The sequence below is a fragment of the Dinoponera quadriceps genome, unplaced genomic scaffold (assembly GCF_001313825.1).
Source record: "Dinoponera quadriceps isolate SergipeBrazil2010 unplaced genomic scaffold, ASM131382v1 scaffold1492, whole genome shotgun sequence".
NCBI lineage: Eukaryota > Metazoa > Arthropoda > Insecta > Hymenoptera > Formicidae > Dinoponera > Dinoponera quadriceps.
This window is the reverse complement of record NW_014555562.1, coordinates 92,152-120,082: the sequence shown is the minus strand read 5'-3', so window position 1 is coordinate 120,082 and position 27,931 is coordinate 92,152. Positions and strand designations below refer to the sequence as shown.

Genomic DNA, 27,931 nt, shown 5'->3' with positions numbered 1-27,931 from the left:
CTGTCGCTTCAGCACGCGGAGGAGGCGTCTGTCATCTTCCCCGTGTCCTCCGCTTCCCCGCTTTCGTCGTTCATTCGTCTCTTAAATTTCTCTCTTCTCTCTTTCCTTCTCTCTTCCGCGTCGCGTCTAGATGTCAAGGTTACTCTGTGAGATCTACATCGCGAGTTTAAAGCGATCCTTTCTGCAAATCTCGGCATGTCGCACAGACGTTTAAAATGGACACGCTTTTTGAAGCGTACTTCGTTATCAACCTGATTTGAATTGTGTCGAGGAATTAACAAATCATTCTCAATCTTAGTAAAATCTCAGTAAAATCTTAGTAAAATGCACCGTTTTAAGCTGCGTTCAACACCGCGCCATGTCCGTGAGAAATTTCTTCGTTGCATACTATAACGCCATTAAATGTTTAATGTCTCGAATATATCAGACTGGCTTTAAGTTTCTCTAAAGCGTCACGTATATCCTTCCTTTTCGATCAGATTCGTTTATTCGACTGGTTCACCTCGATGACGTAATTTTCTATCGATGGCATTGGACGTGAATTGTTGAGAAGGTAAAGCCGGCAAAGAAGTGCGAGACATCGTGATGCGAATCGCGACTCGCCGAAACTGGATCGCCGGCGCTGATTTTTCCGGAGCGACGACGACGGACGGCTGGGTGGGTGGACGGTACTCGACGTCGCCGCCGTCGTCGCCACGCCGTTGAGATGAAATTGCACCGCCGCCGGGCGGAACGAGAGATGCTGGAACGACGAGCTCTCGCGCGCGCGAGAAATATGCAAATCCAATCGGACCGGACTCGCGCGGTCCTTCGTCCGCCTCTCGCAAAGCGGTTTACCGAAATGAATATTTTTCTATTCCGCGTCCGCGCCTTGATCCTCTGGGCGCGGCCTTCGCGTTTCAATATCCCGATCGCGATAATTTCTGAATTAATCACTTAACCGCGCGATAAGCCAATCCGAATGTACGTACGTTGCGACATACGCTAACCTTCGCACCGAAATGACGATAGTTCCGTCAAGCCGGGAATTTATTATCCAGTAGGCGATGTTTCGATTTAAGAGCAAAGTTGAGTCTTCTGTTATCAGATCTACGATCTGGAACATGTGTGATATAAGCAGAAATTCCAAAGAAGGATATACTCGGCTTTTTAAACGTTTTGCTATAAACGACGGTAGTTATGACATATTTACACACCACCGCGTTAACTTTCATATTCTCAGAGATAGGGCGCGATAATATCCGTAAGTCGACGAAATTCTCGAATCGACGGGGGGAGATTTGAAAGGAAATTTTATATCAGAACGTGTGTGACTTAAGGCGACTTTCGTTTTTACAGTCACTTTTGAAGACGGCCGACCAGCTGAAGATCAAGGGTCTCTGCGAGGTGCCGGAGAGCCGAGACGGTCCGCCGTCCGTAAGCTTGAGCTCGCCACCGAGGGAGTCCGGCACCCCGAGATTGAACTACACAAAGTTGAAGAAGCACCATCCGCGGTACAAGCGGCCAAGAACCACGTTCGAACCACGCGCCACCGACCCGAGACATTACGAGCGTTATAAAGAGGAGGAAGTCAACGAAGATTACAGCCGCGATAATAAAGAGGTAACATTGCTGACCTGCGACGGAGTTACAAGTGTTGAAACCTTGATTCAAGAGAGTGATACTCGATTAGGAAAATCTAATCCCGATTGAAAAGCCTCGTCGCGGCGTAGTATATTCGGCGAGAATGCTCGATTCGCGTTTACAATTTTGTCATTAGCGTCTCTCTCGCCGATGTGTGGTAAGAATATAAGTTTCAATCTGCTTGAATCTATTTAAATATGCGAAGTCTCACGCCGAATATTATTAATTATCGGTATTAGTTTATCTTATTGCTGTAATATGACTTATCGTATCGCTGTAATATTATCTCAAGTCTTTCTCTCTTATTTTTCATACGTATGTACAGAGTAGGCGAAATAAAGTATCACAAGCTATTATCTCTGAAAGTGTACACGTCACAGCAAAAATTTCTTTTTAGATAAAAGCTGTTTGATTCGAAGGAAGAAAAGAGATAAGGATATCAATTTGGCCTTGGATAGATGACGTGACAAGATCATATCGGGGTCATCATGAATTTTTTTAAACGGAGTCATATGGTTTCTTTGACACAAATCGATTCCTCTGTTCATTTTGCGTATAAAAGTATTAGGGTAAGATTATCAAAAAGTGAGTATTTTTCAAGATATTAACTATTTTTCTGTTTTAATATTTTTTAGCACAAAATATGAAATATCTCAAAGTACTCGCTTTTCGATAATATCACTTTAACACTTTTCTACATAATAATATGAGCGAAATTGATTACTGACATTAATCATTACACATTGGTGCATCGATGTGTTTGTCAAATGCAATGCATTTTTTTTCAAGATTTCTCCATATTTACTTATAATAATCAATTCCACGCGTCATTTTACATAAATAAGTCTTAAGGTGAGGTTATCGGAAAGTGAATACTTTATCAGATATTTCATATCATATATTAAATATATCGAAATAAATTGTAAAATATCTTGGAAAGTATCAATTTTTCGGTGATTTTATTGTAATACTTTTATACACACAATGACTAGGATAATCGATATATGTTATAAAAACTATATGATTCTATTAAAAAATTTCATGGTAACCTTGATATGGCTTTGGTACGTCCATCCAAAATGAAATTAATATCTCTATCTTTTTTCCTTCTTCAAACCAAACAACTTTTCTAAAAAAAATTTGCGTTACCTATTTTCAGAGATAATAGCTTGTAACGCTTTATTTAGCCTATTCTGTAGAATCCAGTAAAAATATAATGATATAAATATAAATTTTGTAAGAGAAGACAGAATTTTGCAAGAGATTTCATGTGACGCTTCTAAAGCAACATCACTTGATATTAGATGCAAAGCCATTTACCTTAGTCATTAACCTTAGTCTGGCTCTTATTGATCCAAACGAAAAATTAAGAAGGTTATAAGGCGAAATGAGTTTGATAAGAGTTTGATGAAACTTGTATTACATATATGTTGAAATATTATCTAACTGCTCGTGCAATCAGAAAAAGATTGGCCGTTCGAGATATTTGCAATTAAAGTTGACACTTTATATGTGTTCCTTGAAGTTAGCGTGCTATTCTTTATTTCTATTTTTAATATTTTCTAAACTAAAAATAAGATCTTGACAAAAAACTACTATGATATTAAAGACTAATATACAAATATTATACATAAATTTCAAAATTTTATCGACCATTTTCTTTTGAAAATATAACAGTGTGAANTTATTAAACACTCGAAATACATATACCTCTTTTTATTATTTGTGCAATCTGTTAGATCAATTGATGTATAAATATAGCATTAATAAGAAAAATAACATTAATAATATCTTCATTTTGTAATATTTTACATATGTTTACCTAAACTTTATTTCAAATTAACATTTATTATTTAGGTATTAATGAAATAAATGTATAGAAAAGTAATTTTGCTTGATAAATATTAAAATTGCGCCCTTGGTGCACCACTGAAAATACGACACTGAACTTTACAATCTCCTTAAAATGCCATAGTTGTTGAATCTTGAATTATAGCCTATGTAAACACGGAATTCTCTCAAAGCATACAAAATTTTTCACTTCTTTCTATTTCGAATTAATATTTAATATAATTAATAATTAATATAACATTATCTCTTCTCATACTTTAAATTACCTATTTGTAAAATAATGACTGCGACAATTTTTTAAAATTTACCTTCTATGCGTTCAAAACTATAATAGCCGTACATTAGATAAGCACATTTACCGATATAACTAAGGCATTTACTGATATTTAACTCATATCGCAAAAGTGACTGGTTCTCACAGAACCAGTGTGCTGAACTAAGCAGCAAAAAATAAGTGTGCCAACAAAGAGTTAAGATCAAGACCGACCGCGGTCAGCATATAGAGATATCCAAATTAGCCATAGTAGCGGAGAATTGACTAGTCTGGAAACGCGAAGAAACGGCAGGTGGAAAGCTCCGGGAAAACGTAGAAACGCAACCAGCCGTCCCGTGTCGTCGGGCGGTTCGATCTCGTCAGGGTCGAGCGCTAAATTCGTACCGGATATTCCACAGAACCACCGGGACTGGCAAGCCGAAGATGATGAGTGCACGGAGACACCAACAGCAGCAGTAGTACTGGATACCTGCCAGCGCAACAACAATAACAACAACAATAATAACAATAACAACGGTAACGGCGCGAATAACAACAACAACAACAACGGTAAGTTAATTCAACTGATGCTTCCGCCCCACACCTGGTCGTCTTATATCGACAAAGAATCTATTTTCTCGTCTTATCGGCTGTCGATACATTTTTGCCATCTCGTAGAATCAATTCGTCAGTTTAATCGAGACTCGGTGCATTAATTCTCGATTCGTATTTTTTAGTGCTTTTCAAAAATATATTTGCCATAATCGTTGTTTTAGAAGAAAGTTGTCCGATCAGAAAGCAGAATCTGTACGAATCGCTCGATTCGCAGTCTTCCGTTCGAAAAATCTTCTGAGTATTTTCGATGTGGAAGTCAATTACATATTTTACATATTCCGCTTAGCAGTCACGTCAGAGTATCGTTCTCACTTACGCTGTTCTTAAGTAATAATTCAAGTCTGGCGAAGAACACCTCGTTGTAGATTCACGTGCGCGCGATCACCCGGCCAAGTTCCAGGTGTGGGGCGTTTTACCGCTTTCAGGGCCGGCCAGGACAGACCCTTTTCACTTCGAATAAAAAGGTGACATGTTCTGTCACACAGGGCTAGGTCACTATGGCCATCATCCGGATCCCGGAGAGGTCGATCTACCCCCTGAGACGCAACCTACTCCGCCCAGCGCTACCTTAGTCGGCACCACCATCACCCACCTGAGAGATCCGGATCATCATTCTACAGGTATATAAAACTTGACGCGTCTTGAATTGTTCAGGACTCGGCGGTTCTCGACGACGATTGTCGCAATCGTGGATAAACATACTGTGCGAACTGAGTAAAAACCTAGAGAAAGTTGTAGCGAAGCGCCGGTCACTTTGCGCATTCCTTGGCGAACGAATTGAACGTTCTATCTCATTTCCGTTGATGAGCGGCCGCGGAACAAAAAACCGCGACGCAGATGCGCGATTCAAGCGGGTTCAGTCCCGAAAAAGAAGTTACGCCGGAGGCACGCACACGAGTTGTGGAATTAAGTTGAAGAAAAGAACTGATACACAGATTTCGAGGAACGTTTGAAGAATAACTTGGAGTTGTTGCTTAAAGAATGACTTAGAGTTATTGCTCAAAAGAATAACTTAATGTCGTCGCTTTAAAGGATAACTTAAAGTTATATTCCTTGAAGGAATGGCTTCAAGTTATGCTTTAAAGAATAACTTCAAGTTGCTTTGTGAAGTTGCCGGCAAATTTAAAGAGCATCTTCTTTAAGTTTCCTGGATCTTCCAGTATATCCGTTTGGAGGGCTTCGTTAGGCAAAAAGCAAAGAAACCGTAGTTGCAGTTTCCGGGGGGTTGCGTCTCGGTCGTCGGTTTTCCCTCGATGATTAAACATTCGGTGTATACAGTCGCCGTTCGCGACTATGCGCGCAAGTCCCGCGTCTCATCGTCGTGATACATTGTCTCTCCCATTCACTCGGTCTGCTCGACACGATCGTCGTCGTACGTTTTCATTCGTCTCTTGACGACGACGTCGGGGTGCGACGTGGGTAGGGTTAGAACATTACCGGGCTGAAAGTGCAGCCGGTCATTAGGCGGACAGGGAATCAAAATAATTGGCCTAATCACGCTTAACTGGTCGCGATTAGATTTGCGTTGCTCGTAGGCAGCCCATGCAACCTCGTTTAACGTCCGCGTCCAGTTTCGCCTTCGACAGCTCTCTCTCTCTCTCTCTCTCTCTCTCTCACACACACACATTGATCCCCAAGTGCCAGGTTCGCGCTTTTGCCCGCGAATCCCCCGGACGGGGATGTACCGTCGCGAAGTTTATCTCGATTCCTAATGTGGCGAAGCGCCGAGCTGTGTATCATGTCCCTTTCTCGCGACTTGTTCGCAGAGATTCAGAATTGCGACAGCGTCAAGATAAAATTCGAGACGTTACACACGATGGACTCATCGGACACGATTGACATAGACAGCCACATGTCGGATCGGGCTAGCGTGAGCTCGAAGAATGCCGCCGACAGTGACAACATGATGATGATAACGCCGGAGCTGCTCGGGCTGATGCCATCGGGCAGTTCCGTGCACTCGGACTCCGGCGAGAATAATTCGAGGGGCCACTCTGGACAGTCCAGCTCGCACCATCACGGCTCGAAGTCGTGGACGCAAGAGGACATGGACGCGGCTCTGGAAGCCTTGAGGAACCACGACATGAGCCTGACGAAAGCCTCCTGTAAGGAGATCAAATTAATCCACGTTTCATAGATATTTGTCTCTCCCTCTCTCCCTCTCTCTCTCTCTCTCTCTCTCTCTACTTATTAGTTCACATGGTATAACAGTTGATGCTTATTAGATTACATAGAAAAAATAATCAGCTCCCACAGCTAAAAATTAGCTAACCATATAATACAAATGAAATTTAGTTATCAGACTTAGTTTTTCGCTGCGGGAGTTAATTCTTATGATTTGAGCCCTATACAATTATGATTATAGTCGTACACGGAAAAAAATAATTAATTAATTAAATATGTTGTATTATATGGACAGCTAGTTTCTGGGAGATCATTTTTTTCCGTGTATTTATTACGTAGATCGAACTGGAAATTAATATACAGTCAATTCTTCGCGATCGTTAAGCCGAATTGTCACGACGCGATTCATCATACTTTAATTTGATAATAATAACGATAACTTCGCGTATAGTCCCTGGCCATATTACTAGACGCACCTTGATTTTTCACATTTCATTGACTTCCGAAGACTAGCTTTATAATACGGCTCATCTATCGATCGAATTATGTTAAGGAAATATTATTCTATAAAAGATATTTTTATGACGTCATTTCACTTGGCTGTTACAATGACCTAGAACAAGTCTGAATCTGCGCTAGTTGCATTGTTGATAATAACGAGAAAAGAGTTTGGAGTGCGTGTCAATTGAATTTAGTTATATTTTTGAAGCTTCAAATTCCTTGCTTGATAACAGAAAAATTAATTTTTATGTAAAAAATATTAATATTGTTTACAAAAATTATAGATAAAACAAATGATTTGACACCTCGGGAGGTTGCAGAGGTAAAAGCGCTGATTGATACCGAAATTATTCTAATCGAGTGAATATAAAATTAGTAGTTTTTCTTCTCCTAATCTTCTCCTGTATTCTATTAAAAAATCAAAGTGCGCCTAATAATATGTCTGGGACTGTAAGTCATATACGATATAACGTGTACAAAAAGTAGCTTAGAATGTTAACTGTATTTTATCAAATATAAAAAAGTATTGTGATTAGTCACAAGGTTGCAGCACTTTTTTTCGACAAGTGTCGCGTCTCATATCCCGAGCAAGCGTCAAGTAACAGTAATATTAATATCAATGTTATCATTTCTAACTTAACAATGTAAATACAATATAACACACGCTATACATAACGGTTGTGTTATTCAGTGGGAAATTGTAATATTGATATAATGTTACTGTACTTGATGTTTGCTGGGATCCAATAGGAAAAGGTATCTCCTGAGAATTACTAAAAAAACAAATTCTCCTATTGGATGAAAATAGAATGCAGTGTTGCAGAGTGTTGCAACCTTTTTCTGTGACTGAGCATACCGTTCCTTGCATTAATTATTTTCCATGTTAATTCTTACGTTGCATTCTTATAAGATCTAAGGAGAGAAAACGAGCGCACGTATGAGCAGATCCATATTGACGTTTCAGCAACATTCGGCATTCCATCGACGACACTGTGGCAACGGGCGCATCGGCTAGGTATCGACACGCCGAAGAAAGACGGTCCCACGAAGTCCTGGAGCGACGAGAGCCTGAACAACGCCTTGGAAGCGTTGCGCACCGGCACTATCTCGGCCAATAAAGCGTCCAAGGCGTTCGGTATACCTTCCAGCACGTTGTACAAGATCGCCAGAAGGGAAGGCATCAGGCTAGCTGCACCGTTCAACGCGAGTCCCACGACATGGTCGCCCGCCGATTTGGATCGCGCTCTGGAAGCGATAAGATCCGGCCAGACGTCCGTACAGAGAGCGTCCACCGAATTCGGCATCCCGACCGGCACGCTGTACGGACGATGTAAGCGGGAGGGGATCGAACTCAGCAGAAGTAACCCCACACCGTGGAGCGAAGACGCGATGACTGAAGCTCTCGAGGCCGTCAGGTAATAAGCAAGTTTTTTTTTATAATTAACGCTAGTTACTGCTTGTGTCAAAGTTCGTATACTTTGAATAAATTGGTGTTACTTGTTCGCCAACTTCATTGATTCAAATCAATATTGGCGAGCAAACGTAGACTTCTCGGAAGATGCTCGGGGCATTCTCTGAAATTCCAGCCAAAGTTCCTTCCAATTCTATCAAATTTGTTGAGTGAATTTTCTTATTTTTACCCTCCGTAATTCTTCATTAGTTATTTTTATCAATTATTCTATTTTAACTTTAAGTATATTTCTTGCAATACTTTATATTATCTGCTATATTATATAGTGTACGTACTCTATATTCTTATATGTATATAAACAGGATGAGGTACTTGAAATTGCTATGTAAAATAACTTAATAAATATCAATTTTACAGAAAAATGTTTTAAACTTAAGTGAGTTTAAAAGGGCTATCATTTTTGTAAATAGAATCATATAGTTTTTTTAATACAAATCGATTCCTCTGTTCACTCTACATATAAAAATACTAGAGTAAGATTATCAATAAGTGAATATTTTTCGAGATATTCTACTTTTTATTCGGATACCTTTCATTCGGATACCTTTCATATAAGAGATCTTTCGTATGATATGAAATATTTCTATATCTCTATTACTCTAATATATCTATATAAGTATTTATTTTTCAATAACATTACCTTAAGACTTCTACGTAATAATATAAGAGAAATCGATTATTGATATTAATCTTTACACAATGGTGTATCGATGCAAAATGCACTGAATTTTTTTTAAGGTTTCTCTATATTTGCTTATAATGATCGATTCCACCTGTCCCTCTACAAGTGTTAAGATGATTTTATCAAAAAGTGAACTTTGTGAGATATTTCATATTTTGTAATGAAAAGTATCAAAATAAAATATCTCGTAAAGTATTCACTTTTCGATGATTTTAGTCTGGAATTTTTATACGCAAAATGAACAAAGGAATCAAATTGTGTTAAAAGAAAAGCTATATTCTATTTTTTAAAAATGAAGTTGACCTTAAATTATTGACTATAACAGAGTTAAGATCACCAACTTATGTCCCGCTCCAAAACCTACAAATCTTGTTTGAAATGTTTTCCCGCATCTTCCTTATTTTTCGAGATATTTGCCTGGAGCAATTAAAATAGGATAACCTGCATTATATTCTTATACTATTTTTATTAAATATACATTTTAAAGATACTCTGAGTTAATGTACTTTTTCTACTAAATTTAATATTTGTTGGCAAGAATATATTATACTATATATTATATATATATATATATATATATTTACAAATTTACACACATTATAATACCAATTTATAATTTCAGATTAGGGCACATGAGCATCAATCAAGCGGCGATCCACTACAATTTGCCATATTCCTCGCTGTACGGACGCTTCAAGAGGGGGAAGTACGAGGAATCGGTGGTCGGCGAGATTTCGCAGATTTCACAGGACGGCAGCAGTCCGCATTTCCATCAGAGTCCCAACCAGAATCACTCGTCCGCCCTTCCGGATCAAATGCCTTACCCGGGCAGCTGAAACTTACCTCTTTACTAGAGTATTAAGTTAGCTTAAACCTTTCGAACTCTTCGATTCGTCGCTGCAACATTGACAGCTCCTCTTCAGATTACGCGCGGAGAGGAATCCCGAGAGAGATTAAAGCGAGACCGGTCGGGAATGCCGTTATACAGACACACACTATTAAAGCGGAGGGCAAGATTACCCGCAGTATTAAAAGGTGAATTGCCGTAAGCGAGCATTATGTACATTGTATGATTTTTATGTCGGAACGAAGGAAGAAACGTAGAGACTATATTATAATAATTTATAAGAATTATTTATAAAAAGAGAGAGCACTGTACAGAGGCCGAGGCGCGCGCCGCCATGGCGAAAAAATTATTTTAGTGTGCGGGTACACTCGTTCGCGAAACGGTTTAAACACATTTTATTTCCGGTGAAGTTAAAAGCGCATAGTCACATAGTCACAATTGTGAGCCACTGCTCACGAACCTTGCATGATAATCAATTGGCAAGAGTCAAAATGGCAGTATAGTTGGCGTCATGTAGGCTACATCGTTCCCTAAACGGAGAGTTACATGGTTTTCAGCCTTACATGTAACGCAAAGTTGAAAATCGCAGAAATAACTCTATAATGATTGAGTTATAACGGCTCTAATTATAATAACAGTTTCAACACGTGTAAACATGTGTGAAAGGCCGAAAATTATGTCATAGTAAAAAGTTTCAATTTAAGAAATTATATAGTCATTCATGCATGCAGTCTGCCACTTTTTTATAAGTTTCGAGACGCATGCCTAATAGGTGAATTTTTTTTTTTTAATTCTCAGGAGATACATTTTCCTATTACGGAACGAGATGCGTTGCGAAACTCGTCGAAAAAAATGTTGTGAACTTTTTTGTGACTGACCGTATGCACCGTACATGACTCCGACTGTATATGATGTAAATATTGTCACATCCCCTTTTACAGAATTCTTATCCGACAGTTAAAGATATAATTAAATATCTATGTTTCCTGAATCCGTTGTAATTGTGCAACGTCGGATGGTCTCAGAATGCGTTCGATTTGGACGTTCATACTTATAAGCATGAGTTGCTTTCAGTTGTTTAGTTTTTTGACGTTTAAGCATTTACGGAATACCGTTTACTTTGGTAATTGCGAGCGATTACAAGCGTTAAGATGACGAAGGATAAAGTACTGCACGTGTTATTTTCTCAAATGACCATTTAATCATGAATCGTTATTGGAAATCTTTTTTGACGACGGGGAATATAAAAAACCGTGTGATAAGAATTTAGAGGGCATCATTTATATTGCTGAATAACCGTTTCATTAAAGTCTACACGACTACAAGATTATGTACAAAATATTATTCTATGCTACAGTGACGAGTAATTTAAAAATCACACTTCAAGTCATAAATATGAACTATATTTCCGATAACAAAGAAATTTGTATACGCGTCTTTTAACACAACAAAGTTTACATATCGGACGCTGTCTTTCGGTGCTGCTGCGGCATTCAATTTGAACGTTTTCACGCTTTCGCTGCTCTACCTCGACGAAAATAAGCGTTTGTGAGCGCAAGTTATGAGAGATTTCACGATGATGTCGTAACTCGCACTTTGGGCGTTTATGGCTCCAAAGTGAACGGTGTGAACGATGCTAGGTAGCGCCTCCGAACGTCCAAATCGAACGCACCCGTATTCACTTCGACTCCTGTCATAACGAATCACCGCTCAGATTCGTGAGTAGAGGCTCGCAATCGCGCAACTATTCGATACGTTCCTAACTTCTTACCGGAAAAAAAAATATATTCAAACCATTTCACAAACGAGAGTGTACCACCTTAACGAGGGTGAGAACGGATACTGTCATAGGCGAACAGTATCCGGTTGATCGAAACCACGAGAGATTAATGCGTCGTTCGTTCGTTCGTTCGTTCGTTCGTTGGTTGGTTGGTTGATTGGTTTATTAATTGTCGTTACGTTGCAATCGGATCCATTGCTGACTTCGGCAGCAGCGATTTCGCGGTCGGTGCTTTCGACACTCGATACCCCCACATAACGTTTATATCGTGAGGCGAGTCGGGATCGTGCATGCAATTCTCGTGCAACGAGAATACTACGCGAGGACGTACGCGAGCGGCGCCGTTATGGGAAGAGAGAGAGGGAGAGAGAGAGAGAGAGAGAGAGAGAGAGAGAAAGCGTACGCCTATCATCTTAACGCATGAAATTTGAATACGTAATGACGAAAGCGGCGGTATAAGACGCGGCTGAAGCTTAAAGGCGATAAGGGCATAAAAACTATTGCGAGTGATATTTCATGAAGCTGCAAATAATTTTTTTATCAGCACGACGCGTTCACCTCTGTTTCGCAACGTTATCGTATCCAACAGGATCGGCTGAGAAGAAAAATTTTTTTTTATTCGACATGAGAAAAGGATGAAAAAACAATTCTTTCCACAAGAGGGAAAAGTGATGGAGTATTTACGAAATAAGTGCGGCTTTTATCAGCTTAGGAAAATTTAAGATCCTCCCTCTCAGCTCAACTGCCACTCGTATAAATATGTTACACACATTAATTTATCATGCTCACACCTACTATATTACCTAAATATTATATAAATATAGATATATACTATAATTATAAATATATATATATAAATATATATATGTACAGTTTATATATTTTAAATTAAAAAGTAATGCAATCAAAAATGCAGCTTGTATAATATATTTCCACAATATCCTCTTTGCTCTTCTTTCATTTGTACATACATTATATATGTACATTTATATACATTTATATACATACTTTAAAAGTGCATAAAAAGGTAAAAGATTTTCTCGATTACAAAGATTACAAATATAGGCAAAATTTAACAAATTATAATTTCTATAAATCTAAAGATAATAAGATGGTTTAAGAAACGCGTTTAGTAGCTTAAAGTCTTTACACAATCTATGTTTCTTCAAATTTATCATTGATTTATTTATCACATTATATGAGTATAAATTATAAGATCTGTCGATATCAGAATTCCCTTTCACATTTGTTAGATTACGTCAACAAGAAATCATACAAATGGCGTTTATACCATTTGAAAGTGTTTATACCACTTTAACTTTTATTTTTAATTTGCGTATATGCAAATTGCGGTAAAATTTATTTTTATAGAGTCATACTTAACGGTAAGACAAAAGCTTTTCAGCTTCGATCACTTACAAAGAGTGAGCTAATCGATATACAGTTGGCAGATTAAAATTTGCAACACCTTTTTGGATGAGTTTCGTAACGCATGCCCAATGGAAGAATTTATTTCTCAATAATGTTCAAGAAAATACACATAGAGATATAAGAATAGAGGGAACAAGGGATATATGCTACCTGTAAGTGGAAGTGATAGAGGTCAAGAGAGAGATGGATGCCGAGTGTCCTATCTGTCTCTTTCTAGTTGAGCGCTGTGATTGGTTGTTACAATAAGCCACCAAGACGACCACGCGACGTCAGGAGGGGAGAAAGCAGACTAAAATTTCGTTTTGTAAATATGCGTGCACATGTGTGTAGAATTAAAATTCGTTAAATATTCGAACGTTAACAAAATAATAATTGGACGCGATTTGTTTAAAAATGAAGCATTGTTTGAAATGCAAGGCGGAGTCTTATCCTGGATGTAACCGCAGTTTTCACTCGTAAGAAAGTACAAATACGTAACTTCAAATAATTATATGTTATTTTTTCCTACATTTAAAAAAATATGTAAATGTTATAGGCTACGGAAGGATGTAGATATAAGGCGTAAATGGTTGAATATACTTCAACTACCTTTGTATTTTGAAGTGAAAACAGCATATATTTGCAGTGATCATTTTAGCAATGACAGTTTCTTTGAATTGGATGGAGAAAAATGTATAGCTATATCGTCGTTGATGCGGCAGCCAATCCCAGCGCGTGAGTAGAAAGAGACAGATAGGACACTCAGCATCCATCTCTCTCTTTGTTTCTATGACTTCCACTTACAGGCTTGTTCCCTCTATTCTTATATCTCTATGAAAATACATTTCAAATATATTTTTCTATTGGATACAATACGCGTTACGAAACTCATCGAAAAAAAGTATTGCAATTTTTAATCTGCCAACTGTACGAATTTTGTTAAGGAATGAACAAAAAGTTTTAAGCTCCCTCTTTTTTTAAATGCTTCTATTATATTTTTGTTAAAAGCTATTTTTTGATGTGAAAACAATAGAAAGATAAGGTTGAAAATTAAGTAACATAATAAATCGCCATTTTTCATTAAATTCGCTATATATTGGTACAAAATATAATTCATGATTCATAAGTAAAATCACATCAAGTAAAATTATGATTCATGTAGTTAAGAAAGTAGAGACTTCAAGCTTTGTGAACCGTTTCGTTTGCCAAAGTTATAGCTCGTTAAATTTTATATATTCTTAAGATATTATACAAAAGGCCGGCTTCCTCGCCACTGTGAGTAATACTACTTGAAAACAAAAAGATCTTCCGGCTCGTGTTGAATCGTGAAGATTGAAAATAATAAAATCTTTTGGATCGTCGTTTAATTATATAAAGCCGAGTCTATACAGTAGATGTAATAACCCAATAAGCAAGAAACATTAAATCAATCTTTTAAAACATTGATTTTAGGTGAATTTCATAAACATTTTGATATAATATTTTATAAATATTTTTAATCTGTTACTTGATAACATATTATATTTTTAAATGTTAAAATTATGACGTAGAAATATTATTTTTAATGTTTCGGTAAAATATTGTCAACAGTAACGTTATACAACATTAAGAACTACATATTGGATAACGTTACATGTTATAAAATATCATTGTAATAACATTGTGTTAACGATTTCTTAATTACTAGGAAGCTTCAAACATCAGAAAAAAATTAATTAATCACAGTCGAATGTGAGAAGAATATTCGTGTATGATTGGTCTATTTCTTATGATTGAGGGTCTGTTTTCTATTTCTGTACTAGCTTGCATTAGTAATTTCTTGAAATTTAGTGGGAAAAAGAGAAAGAGAGAATTAGTGCAAGCTAGTGAAGCAATAGAAAACAGATCCTTAACCACTTGCGGTGAAAAGACGTGCTACCCACGTCAACATGCTTTTGTTACCGGAACGCCAGCGACGTGTTACGCACGTCGTTGAGCGATTGTTGCAGAAAGATAAAAGACGTGCGTGGCACGTCCACTGTTCAATAAAATTCTTTACCGAGGCACAGTTTCTGCTTGCTCTTCATCGTGTAAAGTTATCAGTATTGACCCCAGACTATAAAATGGAAAGTGATAGCGAAGCCAGTGATATTATTTCTATAAATAAACGGAGAAGACAAGACAATGTAGAGTCTGACAGTGATTTAGAACAAATTGTTTTTCCAAGTCGGAATCGGCGTAGAATTCTATCGGACGACGAGGAAGATGTTCAGAATGAGAATAGAGAAAGGAATGTTTCATCCCAGGAATGGATTTGGAAAGACGCGGAAAATATAACGCAAGTATGGGAATATACAAGAATATCTAGAATACATATTCTTGTTGGGCAAAATGTTATTTTGAAAAGTATCACACCCTGCAAGATTATTAATAAATAAATTTAGTATTGATACAGATGTAATTTTATCCTTCTGCCTCTCTATATTCTCTTCGTGAACCCTCCCGCTGAACGCTGCCTGAATGCGCCGCGAAGTGATTCCCGCTCGATTGTTTTGCTACGCGCAACCGAGAATCTCTTTGCACCGCAAGTGGTTAATGCTATTGTAGACCCGACCTTAAGAATTGATAAGAGTAAATTCAGATTTAACTTTGGACACCTCGTTCGACGAAAGTGCAAAACACTGTGCGTGCGTGCGTGCACGCGCGCGTGGGTAGGTAGGTAGGTAAGTAGGTAGGTAGGGAGGTAAGTAGGTATATGTTCACATACGCATACGCATACGTGTATATTAACGCTTTCGCGAACACAAGAGCAGCACTTAGGCGCAGCTAGACAATACTTTTCGTCTCGGGAAGAAATTATTATATATGATTATATATAATTACATAAAATCATATATGAATTTTGCCTAAATATATGGGATTATATATATATGATCATATATGTCTATACAAAAAAATGATACTATGTCATTGAATTAAATGTCGATGTCATGTGCTGTCAGAAACATAAGTAGCCAGAAACATTTACTTCGATTGTATTTGCATATAATCTGTAAACAACAGTATTTTTTCGTTGTGGACATATATGATTATATATAGTCGTATATGGGCAAATTTCATATATGATCCTTTTTTCCCGGGATGATAGCGCACTTTTCGATATTTTAGCTTAGAGAAGTCGTGTTACCAAATAATTTTTGGAATCCTTTTGCAAATGTACGATGTGTTCTGCAGCGATCACGTAACTTTTCCCTGGGATGAAAATGTGAAAAGGGAAAATTCCACATGTTTCCAAATTAAAAAATGTACACTTTTGATGAATTCATGCTAGAGTAAAAAAGGATGATTTCCTAAGGACAAATCATTAATCTTCTCCTCTAGCATGAGTGCTTCCCGAAAAAACATCTATGCATCATACAACTTACCCGGGAATAAATGATTATATATGATTATATATAATTACATAAAATCATATATGAATTTTGTCCGCGTATGTGGTTACATGTATGATCATGTGTCTATACGAAAAATAAAATGATGCTTTGTCATTTAATTAAATAACGATATCATGTGCTGTCAGAGACACAAGTAGCCAGAAGCATTTACTTCGATTGTACTTGCATATAATTTATAAACAACAGTATTTTTCCATTGTGGACATATATGATTATATATAATCATATATAGACACAAATTTCATACATGATCTTTATTTCCCAGGTATTTACAGATATTATACATCATGTCTAGTACTCACGTCCCGCTAAAACCAATCGTATATCGAATCGAATTCGTCCTTTAGCATGAATTCATGAAAAGTATAAATTTTCTAAGTTAGAAACATTTGGAATGTTCATACTTCCTTAAGGAAAAGTTACATGATTAATAACTCAACTCAGAGTCGGATTTTACAATTAGGCTTTTAATAATTTATAGTAAGCCAAAATATGGACTCGTACAGCACTCTTCAACCTGAGCGCTCGTTCAAATAAGTTATCATGTTTTTATTTCGACTCTTTTTCAAAAAAATCTCTCTGCACTGCATTGCGAACGTTTCTCTTAATTACGAATATCACAATTACAAGGTGATTTTTTCCGTAATTTTGGCGTGATTTCTTAAAAAACGTACCTTGCATAATTCTCCGCGAGGAATCTATCAATCTCTCCTGCGGACCGTTAACGAAACAAGATTTGTATCAGTACCACTAGATTGTGCCAAACAATTCATCAGTCCTGTGAAACCAATCAATCAAATACTCATAAAGCATATTCTTCTTCAAGTAAATATTTCTGACGAACGTCTTAGAATGCCGCGTATCATACGGGATTCAATTGATCAATTGGTATAAATAATATATTCATATATATATTTAAATAAAGTTTATTTTGAAGCACTTTGCACAACACTGTTCTACACATTTGCTTACGTAAGTAAAATAATCCTGATCATAGGATTGCTTTATAGTCATATGCGTGTGAATATATATACATACATATGTGTACGTTATGTACACATATTATATATATATATATATTCACACTTTATAGAGACCAGTTCGTTGAGTTTTTAATGTACACAGTGAGCTGCCGAGAACTCTCATCGCGAGCTTACATTTTTAACACTGCGATTCAACCGCGATTTTGGTCATTCTCTCTCTTGATTTAGTGACTAGGTTAATATATATTTAAGTCATGCAATGATTTTAAGTTTCGCTACGAATAAAAGAGCAAATATCAAAAAAACGCCTCTCGTGCTATACGGAAGTTTACACAAATCCGGCGAATTTCGTCGATTCGTATAAATACAATAATATAGCATCCACTTTGGCAGTATAATTTTTTCCATTCTCCAATTAGTGCGGTAAGATCATCCTGTTCTTTTCTTTTTTTCTTACACATCGTATCGTAACTTAGGTGTTCATTAGAAATCTGTCAACATTATTTGTAGTTGAATGAATATACGCGCAACAATCGGCAATGGTAAAGAATGTCACACAATACAGGACTTTTCTATTTAAATGAACATACAGAACATGCGAAAATTCGAATACACCGCTATCTCTCTCTGTATTGCTTTAACTATGACACCCTGTATAGGCGACGACAGGACTCCGCGATCCGTCTGCGTTCGTATCAATCGACGATAATGATGGTTAACGTTTTGTACTTTTTGTAAAGTTAACTAATGTACACTTTTCATCACAACAACCAGACAACCCGAACTGTCTTTCTCCTGAAACCGTCGGCGACAGTGTTCTACGAAGCTGAAGAAAATGAATCTCTTCTTCGGGCTCCCGCGCGACAGCTCGACCATTGAAAATCACGAAGACGCTCGCGACTCGTTATTTTGTAGAGATAAAAATTTGTAGAAGGGAAGGAAAGCCGAACAACGAAAGGGGAAATGGAAAGATAAAATAAAGGTACAAAAATATTGCACGAAAAGCAATAGCATCCGCTTAGTCCGATAAAATAAAACCGACGCATCCGTATGTATATATTACACAAGGAAGCACGAAATGCTTTGCCGTTAATTAAATATTATACGAAAGTAACAATATCGCTAAAAAAAGAAACTTATCTAAATGCGAATACGAAATGCAGTGGAGCTACCAGAGATGTGTAAACCAAAATTCGCTGCCAGCGCTGAAAAACTATAGTTCATACGAATACTACAGATTCGCAGTAATGGCAGCGAATATCGGAACACAACGGAGGACTCCTATTCTTGAAATGATTGCATATATACAAGTGTCTTTGCGCAAGTATAATCGCATCATAAAATAGCTGCACAATGACATTACGCTTAGACGCTTATACGCTTATAAATATTGACAACACATAGCAAACCTTGTCCGGTGAAGGTTAGAGAGAGAAATATACTTTTTAGTATTTCTCTTTCTTAGGACCGTTCTACAATACATCGTATGTCGAAGTCAAATGTTGATAGTCTAATGAGAGAATTTATTCAAGAATTTTTTCGAGAACGAGTTCTTCTTATCGGATCAACGGCTGCATTCCAACATCCGACTACGACATACAGAGTATTGTACAACAAGCTTTTAAGGCGCCAGATGAAGAAAGAAGTAGCGGATAGGGGAACAGCAACGAAAAAGAACGGAACGGAATTGAAACGGATAATCGTCTATAATCTGCAAGAATCTGTTTTGACCTATAATTGTGCTGCGTTGTGCTCTAAAATTCTACCTATCTAGCTATCGAGTACGTTAAATATTTAATAAGAAACATTGAGAATGTATCAATAATATAAAGCGCTTGAAATTTTATAAATAATTGATGTCAAGATGTTGACCCGTTAAAAAATTTTTCATATATAATTATACATAATTAGATTATGCATTATTATATAATTATATATAAGGCAACATTTATGTGAAATATGTCCATATATAAATATGTATATATATGAAATAGTGATACAGTTATATATGATTACATATAAACATGCATATTTTAATATATAAATTATATATAACTATATATAATCACATATAATTATATATTTTTATATATGAACATATTCTATACGTAATTTGTATGTATATGAATAATTTTTTTAACAAGGAGTTGATATTTCACATAAAATTTCGAACACTTTATATTATATTTTCGATATTTTTACAACATTTCTTATTAAATATTTATATAAATATATTAAATATTAAATAACGAACTTGATCCAGTCCGTGGAATTTAGAATACAATGCGGCACAATTATAAGTTAAAACAGATTGTTACAGGTCGTAAACGACTGTCCGTTCCAATTCAATTTCGTAAAATATTTTGCCATGAAGAGTCCGAGAAAACGAAACGGAGTCATTCTGATCGATTAGTCCCCACAATGTATCCTTTCCATTACTGTTCCATTCCGCTATTTCTCTTTTGTGATTTGGACACACCCTTAAAATGTCCAGAAGTATCTCTAGAGAGAAAGAGGGAAAGAGAAAGAGACAAGTACTGAAAAGTATGTTCCTCTCTCTCTCTCTCTCTCTCTCTTTGATCTCCTCCGGACGCTACTAAACAAAAACTATAGGCAATCGCCAGTCCACATAGTCCACAACCACATCTATAAGGTTCATGCGTATACGCGCCCATTTGAAGAACAGGAGCCCAAAAGTACGAAAAGTAACGTTCGGCTAAGAAACAGCTGCACTTTTCCGCGTAGCTACCGACCGAGCGGCACGTGTCGTATTTGTCTGTGCATGATACACACACAGTTGCTCCTCACTCGTATAATTTTCAACTCACCGTTCGCGTTAACGTCAGAAGATAATTTCGTGACGATCGGAGCAGAGAGTATTCTTCGAATAGACTCGATTGTCTTCGATAATATCGCATAGGGGAAGGTATAAGTTTTATCGTTCGCATGATCACAAACGCACACCGTGACACAATAAACCGAGTTCTCTCTCACCATGTAAGTGAGATAACACTTGGTGTCAAAACAAAAAAAAGTGTCTCTCTCTCGCTGCGCGCCAAACGTCAAACCGTGCGTTCCGTACGCTCATTTCGCCAGCTTAGCAAATACGTTTGCGTGGTGTTTAAATCGGCGAAGGACTCGCGAAGGACAGCTTGATTTATCGTTTATCACCGAAGACGAACCACAAGGGTGATGGGGCGCTATCGCAAAATCACATGTAGTCGTTTGTCAGCTTCAAACATAGAAAGCTTGTCAGCGTAAATCGATAATTATCCTCACGCAATCTCTCTCTCTCTCTCTCTCTCTCTCTTTCGAGAACGCATTCGCGCGACGACTTTTTAAACAACATCATTCTACGACTAGTATCTACTTTCTACGACCATAACTCGAAGGACAATAGAAATACCCTCTCTTACCAGTTTCGAGGACGTAGGAATCTCAAAGTGACGAAAACGCGCATCCGGGGAATCTCGTATTACACTCGAGATTCCATTGACCAGAAAATATTACCAATCGCGATCTCGATATCAAGATATACAAAACGAGCCCGAAGGAGCGGGGACCGGCGACAGTGGGAATATTATATTTTAGTTGTTCACGAGCTCGGGGCCGATTTCGCTTCAATGAAACTCGCGCGAGCGAGTCGCTAATTACGGAGCAATTAAAGTTAGAACCTCAGGAGATATCGATCCGCGTATGTGTCGGATATATATTATATATATAGAATTTGCACGAGTACTCGCGCTCCTCTGTGTTATCTTGTCCGCCAATTAGCGATAAGCTCCCGACGGCATCTCGTACTCCTCGAACGTTCGTTTATGAGGATAAGTAGGCCTCCAACCAGAGAGACATTCGTTAAAGCGAAATCAGCGTCAAACTCCACCGGGAGCGTATTCCGTCGCGTCGATCTCTGCGTCTCGCAGCCGCGTATGCTTGAGAATATATATCTCGGATTAAATATATTTGTTCTCTCTCTCTCTCTCTCTCTCTCTCTCTCGCTTTCTAAGTGCAGAACATTTTTTAAAGCGTCATTCTATTTTTTATCTGTCCAAATTGTGTACTCGCGCGCGGGCATTCACTCCTGACCAACGACAATCACATTCGCAGTTACGTCATAGCTTTCGCATTTTTCCCTGTAAACGCACACGACGCATATACCGTACATATTACGCCTCTTACAGAATAAACGAAAGCTTTCATAGCGAGAAGAATTTCAGGAAGGTCTGCGGAGGAATCGGCACGTGGAGGGACGCCTGATCGACGTCCGCCAGCTTCTCCTGAAACGCCGGATCTTGATCCGCGATGCAGGGATGGCCCAAGGATCGCCAGAACAAGCAACGGCAATTGCGGCACAGCTGAATCATCTCGGCGTACTCCTCCCGCAATCCGAACGACCTATGGAAAACAGCAATGTAGTGTTGCTAGACGAACTAGTAAATACTTCTAAATCTCTAGTAAATAGATAAAGGATATATATATATACACACTTCCCGATAGCATCACTTTAACACTTTTTTACATAATAATGAAAGAGAAATCGATTACTGGTATTAAACATTGCACATTGGTACATCGATGCATTTGCAAAATACAATTAATTTCGTTCAGTTTCCTTATGTTATAACGATCAATTCCATCTGTCATTTTACATACAAAAACATTAAGGTGATGTTAACGAAGAGCAAATATTTTATGAGATGTTCCACATCTTTTATAATGAAAAACATTAAAATAAAAACACTTTTCGATGATCTTACCCTGTACTTTTATAAGCAGAATAAACAAAAGAATCAATTTGTGTAAAAAAAAACTATATGATTCTATTGAAAAAAATAAAATTGACCTTAATATGGCCTTGAATTATTGACTATATAACTTTGTTATATAGTCAAACTTTTATCTGAAACATTTTTTCGTAAAAAGAGTAGGAAAAAAGACATTTCGATGTAAAAGTTAAAATATATATATATGTATATATGTATAAATATTCAATTGCGGACCTAATACATATACAGTCCCTGGTCATATTATTAGACGCACCTTAATTTTTTACATTTCATTGACTTCCGAGGACTAGCTTTATAATACAGCTCATCTATCGATCGAATTATGTTAAGGAACTATTATTCTATAAAAGGTATTTTTTATGACGTCATTTTACTTGGCTATTACAATGACCTTGAACAAGTATGAACCCGCGCTAGTTGCATTGTTGATAATAACGAGAACAGGCGTGAGTTTTGAGTGTGTGTCAATTGAAATTTCGTTTTAATTGTGTCTTGTTTATTCGTGATTTGAAACTTCAAATTCCTTGCTTACTAACTGAAAAATAAATTTTTTTGTGAAAAATATTAATATTGTTTACAAAAATGATAGATAAAACAAGTGATTTGACACCTCAGAAGGTTGCAGGGATAAAAGTGCTATTTGACACTGAAAGTTATTCTAATCGAGCAAACGTAAAATTAGTAGCTTTTCTTTTCCTCCTAACTTGTATTCTCTTAAAAAATTAAAGTGCACCTAATAACATGGCCAGGGACTGTACATTTATAATATATTGTATATATTTATAATATATTGTATACTAGGTATACAATATATTTTAAATAATTTTAAACGCTACCTATCCTTCATTCTTATATTGTTCGCGTATTTCTAAACTGAACTCCGCAGCGTGCTCGAGTTGAATCGCGTGCGAAAGAAACTTCCGACCAATACTGACCTTCGGGCGATAGTGAATATAGTTTTCCAGTCTTTTCCAGGGTTATTTTGCCTGGTAGTGGCGATCTGTTGCGATGTGAAATGATACTGAGCGAGTTCGCGCCAAATTCTCTGCTCTTGTGCCAGAATAGCGAGATGCTCGCAGGCCTCGGAGGAAGCCTCGATGTCTCGCGGGTCACTCAGACGGAGGAGAACCTCTCGACGGCACTCGGGCGGCAGATCCGACCACTGTGGTTGCTGTTCCTCGTCCGGCTACAACCGGATAATCGTTCGTTATCGATCAGCGACCGCGTATAGGATGAGTCAAAAAGTTCGCTTCAATTTTGGTGTGAAATGTCACTTTGTGTTGTGCATTCAATAGAAACAAATCATTCATCAGTCGGACAATCATCATCGCGTTGTCTACGATATTTCACCAACGGTCTGGCCAGCATTCGCATAATTTTATCATAGAAGGCCGTCGGTTTACTGTCGAAGATAATAATAATAATAATCTTTATTAACGTGGAAACTCTTCAACATATAAAATAGAGAAAATATCAGACAGATAAAAAAATTACAAAGAAAAGAAAATTCAATATGTAATATTTAATAAGATAAATAATATAAATAATAAGTGATATAAAAATAAGCAACAATAATAATTTAATATAAAATAAAAGTAAAGTAAGGCCCATTAAAAATAAGACTTATAAAAAATCACAGTAGTAAAAACGCATAATAGAACATTTAAACGCACTTAGGATAATTGCAAGGATGTTGTAAAATGCCGGATTTTCAATAGCGATATTAAGAGATATCTACATAAGTTTATTATTTATTGAAAAAAAAATACTTTCCTATAACTATATTTAACTATCTAAATAATAAATAAAAGTAATAAATGTTAATTTTGACCGAAATTAAGAGAAATATACACACAATATTACAAACACGAAGATACTATTTATTTTTTATTTTTCTTACTGATGCTTTATTTATACGNATGTAATAGAAAATGATATATGAAAATGTAAATATATATATTTGTACATATATCACGGATATTATTATAAATTATAAATTTCCTACGGCTATATTTTTAAAACAAAATGATAAATAATTCTGAAACTTTCGTATAATGTCTCTGTATCTTTAATATTATAATAGTTCTTCATTAAAATTCTAAACATGGTTTAGAGGAAATTAAAAATAAAAGTTAAAAATAGGATATTGATCTCAATACGTATAAAAAGTGTCATCTTTAGTCGCGAATATCTCAGCTTCCGAATCAATCGTTTTTCTAATTGCATCAATAATTAGGTCATATTTAAATCTATATATAATGCAAGTTCGGACGAATTCTTAAAGTACTAATTTTAAACTACTTTAAATCCCATGAACAAAATCAGCAGGGAATAAGTTAAGCGTCATGCATAATCCATTTCTATAGAAATTTTTATAAGAATTGAAATCATATCGATTTCTGTGCTCTGCTCAACATGAAAACCCGGAAAATGTCATGAAGATCTTGGAGGAATAGTTTCAGTTTTATTAAGAAAATAGAAACCTTTCGATCGGTCGAATATTCCTTCACAAAGTGCGTAATAGTGCATTAATCAATAGCAGTGCTACGAGCTCACTGATATGAGCCTTCAATTGTTACCTGAGTGATGGTTATGGACGAGGCGATCTGCAGGATCCTCTCCAGAGCCGCTTTATGCTTTTCCCATAGGATAACGGAGCCTAAGGGTCTGCCGCCCCAGCAGCAGCCGGCGCTGAAGGCCCGAACTCGCTCTATGAGGCGTCGCAATCTCCCGGTCTGCTGTTGCGACAGCGACACTAGAAACAACGGTCGGGAATGAGGACCAAGGTGATCTTCGTCTTCTTCTTCGTTCGGGACCAACGAATCCCGCCGGAGAAGCCTTTATCGCGGGATTCGCCTTGGCACGGACGAGTCTCGCGAGGAATTTGCATCTAGAGGAGCACTTTACCTTCCAGAGCGACTTCCTCGAGCATATTGAAGAGCACTCTCTGAGCGCAGCCGCTGAGGCCGCCCATTCTATGACTGACCAGTAGGTCCAGCAGACGGACGATGTAGTTGAAGCGACGGCAGTCGTGCACCGCGGAGAGGAAATCCAGCCTCTTCAGGGCGTCACTCAGGCCATTGAAGCCGGCGATCTGTAAATTTAGGAACGGATAATGATCCCGTTTGCCTCCTGTTACCTCGCTACTCCGCGATGTCTAAGTATAGCACATAGGAAATACAAGAGCCGTCGACAGTTTGTCACTTTCTCTCTCTCTCTCTCTCTCTCTCTCTGTCTCTCTCTTTCTCCCAAGTCTGTTCTTTCTTTTTCGTCTTTTTCCCTTTCACGTCGCACCTCAACCTCTTTATCGGGCGAATCTGGCATCTTTCCTCTTGCACAAGGTTGTGTCTAAATTAAAACCGGGCCGGAAGGAGTCACTCACCTCTCGTGTGCATTTCAGTGTGATGTGACAATGTGGCTGGACGGCATTTTCTGAAATCGGATAAAAGCGATCGTCAAGTCAAGAGGAAGTTTTCACCGACGCGGTTTTATCAGGCGCGCGCATTGCCGGTGCCGTTAGACGTCGCAGGAAGCGACGCTTTTGAAAAATTACTCGACTCGAGACTCTCAATGCCGCCGAACAATTGGAATGATTGATGTTGAAGCGAAGCGTTACGGTGAGGAAAAGAGGAAGGCACACGACGAATTTTAATTTACACGGAAGAAAAAACAATTTCGTTGGGTTAACTGAAGTTTCCGTTGCCCGAGGACCAAACGAAAACTTGTGGAAACCGGAAGATTCCTGTCAGCTCAGTCAACTGAGTTCCCGGTTATCTCGGACAAGTTTTAAGGTAGTTGCTTCGTTATAATATTGTTAGAAAGGTAATGGTTAATACAACACGAAGAACTCGACAAAGTTGCGCTAAATAATATGAATTATAAAGATGATTTATAATATGCAGCTTTGATAGAAAGAGAATATCAATCAGATTTATACAATATTTAAAGAGGTTCGAGCATTTGACCAAATATAAACCTGGTACTATATACCTGATAAAATATATACATGGTTATATAAACATATAAAAAAGTTAATCGAATTAACAATGCATAAGAGAAATTTCAATAATCTTTACCGTATCGTTTCCGAAATATTTAACCCTATCGAACCACGCACATGAGTCATTCATATCCATGCCATATTTTCTCGGCGTATGATTTTTCAATTTTTTTCCGCCGATCTGGAAATTTAGCATTTTTCGATTCGCAAAATAAATATCTTTGTTTCACATCCGATGATCTTTTTTTTTCGTTAGTACATAGTAGGTCATTGTAACTAGATTATTGCCTGAATTTTTTAACTAAATACAACGGAAGATATAAATTTTTAAATATTTGAATATAAATTGCCTAAATGCCTACGAATTTTGATAAAAATATTTGTTAAAAAATGCATTTTCAGGTACGGCAATAATTTCATCGTCAAGTTCAGAGTCTAAAGAAGACCCAAGAATTTTTCCCGATTTTTTCGTATATATTAACATAAATAAATAAGCGACGGGCCCGAACGACCCATGGGGGGTTTACGGGCGCCGAAAACAAGAGCTTCTAGAATTAATTATAAACTCGTATGTACAAGCATGTAGAAATCTCATAATACAACAAATTTCTTCTAAGCTGACATATTTGTGTATATGATAGAAGTTGAGAAAACATAATATTAAAAATGAAGTCATAATATTAAAAATGAATACATCGATATTATAGACAAACTTCGGAATTATTGACCATTTCGTTCTGAAAAAACAATAGTGGAAAGTTTATAATTTATAGTAATACTCGGGATATATGTACATATTTAAACACTTACGTATCTTTCTATTATTTATGCATCTCTATTAGATCAACTAAGGCATAAATATAGCATTAATAAGAAAAGTAAAAAATAATATTTTCGTATTTGTAATATTGTATATGCATATTTATTTCAGCTTCGTTTCAAATTAACACTTACTACTTAAGTAGTGAAGTAACTGCATAGAAACGTAATTTTACTTAATAAATAATAAATATATAATAAATTTATAAAAGGCTCTCTCGATGAGATATTGAAAATACGATACTTAGTGAACGAACCTCCTTAAAACTCATAAGAAAATAATCGCACTTTGACGTATAATATTTTTGGCTAAGATTGCCCGCGTTAGGCACATGTTTGTGAATATATCTTATGTATGGCCAGTCACAGAAAGATTGTAACACTTTTTTTCGATAAGTTTTGCAACGCATCTCGCATCCAAAAGAAAAATATATCTCTTAAGAATTACTAAAAAATAAAAAATGGAAATTCTTCCATTGAACACGAAATGCGTTCCGAAACTTATTAAAAAAAGTGTCACAATATTTTTATGACACTTTTTGTAATTAACCGATAGATGTACATGAATGCAAGTTATTAAAAAAATAATCGTGACGTCGAATTTTTCCGTATTGTTCTGTTTTTTTTTTCGCATTTTTATATATTGATCCTAGGTCTTTAAAGTTATTAAATTATTCTATCTTTAAAAAAATACTTAACCAAGAGATACAAAGGGAAATATAGCGTACAATATTCAAGTCTTTACAAATTG

At 36.9% G+C, this 27,931-nt stretch overlaps 3 protein-coding genes across 6 annotated transcripts in view; 2 read left to right on the top strand and 1 right to left on the bottom strand.

Moving 5' to 3' along the window:
* LOC106744652 (protein bric-a-brac 2) overlaps window positions 1–12,562 on the top strand; it is a 65,724-nt gene extending 53,162 nt beyond the window's left edge. For 2 of the 4 annotated variants that reach the window (XM_014619579.1, XM_014619580.1), the window contains exons 4-9: window positions 1,339–1,602; window positions 4,147–4,297; window positions 4,807–4,962; window positions 6,109–6,447; window positions 7,932–8,382; window positions 9,743–12,562. In XM_014619579.1, coding sequence (XP_014475065.1) covers window positions 1,339–1,602; window positions 4,147–4,297; window positions 4,807–4,962; window positions 6,109–6,447; window positions 7,932–8,382; window positions 9,743–9,956 — 1,575 coding nt within the window. In that variant the 3' untranslated portion in view covers window positions 9,957–12,562. The remainder of the gene's footprint in view (window positions 1–1,338; window positions 1,603–4,146; window positions 4,298–4,806; window positions 4,963–6,108; window positions 6,448–7,931; window positions 8,383–9,742) is intronic. The other 2 variants (XM_014619581.1, XM_014619582.1) reach the window with 2 other exon arrangements.
* A 2,488-nt stretch (window positions 12,563–15,050) lies between these two features.
* Window positions 15,051–15,726, top strand: LOC106744644. The gene is made up of 2 exons (XM_014619563.1): window positions 15,051–15,478; window positions 15,581–15,726. Exons 1-2 carry the CDS (start codon window positions 15,086–15,088, stop codon window positions 15,584–15,586), a joined length of 399 nt encoding a protein of 132 aa, XP_014475049.1. The 5' UTR covers window positions 15,051–15,085; the 3' UTR covers window positions 15,587–15,726.
* A 4,028-nt stretch (window positions 15,727–19,754) lies between these two features.
* LOC106744655 (F-box only protein 32) overlaps window positions 19,755–27,931 on the bottom strand; it is a 35,463-nt gene continuing 27,286 nt past the window's right edge. The window contains exons 3-7 of the mRNA XM_014619587.1: window positions 25,744–25,793; window positions 25,269–25,455; window positions 24,941–25,116; window positions 23,297–23,547; window positions 19,755–21,969 (exon numbers count right to left, since the gene is read on the bottom strand). Of these exons, the coding sequence (XP_014475073.1) occupies window positions 21,771–21,969; window positions 23,297–23,547; window positions 24,941–25,116; window positions 25,269–25,455; window positions 25,744–25,793 (863 nt within the window). The 3' untranslated portion in view covers window positions 19,755–21,770. The remainder of the gene's footprint in view (window positions 21,970–23,296; window positions 23,548–24,940; window positions 25,117–25,268; window positions 25,456–25,743; window positions 25,794–27,931) is intronic.

What these genes read in the sequence shown, in the direction of transcription:
- LOC106744644 (XM_014619563.1), top strand. Translation starts at nt 15,086, where the DNA reads ATGCTTTTGTTACCGGAACGCCAGCGACGTGTTACGCACGTCGTTGAG.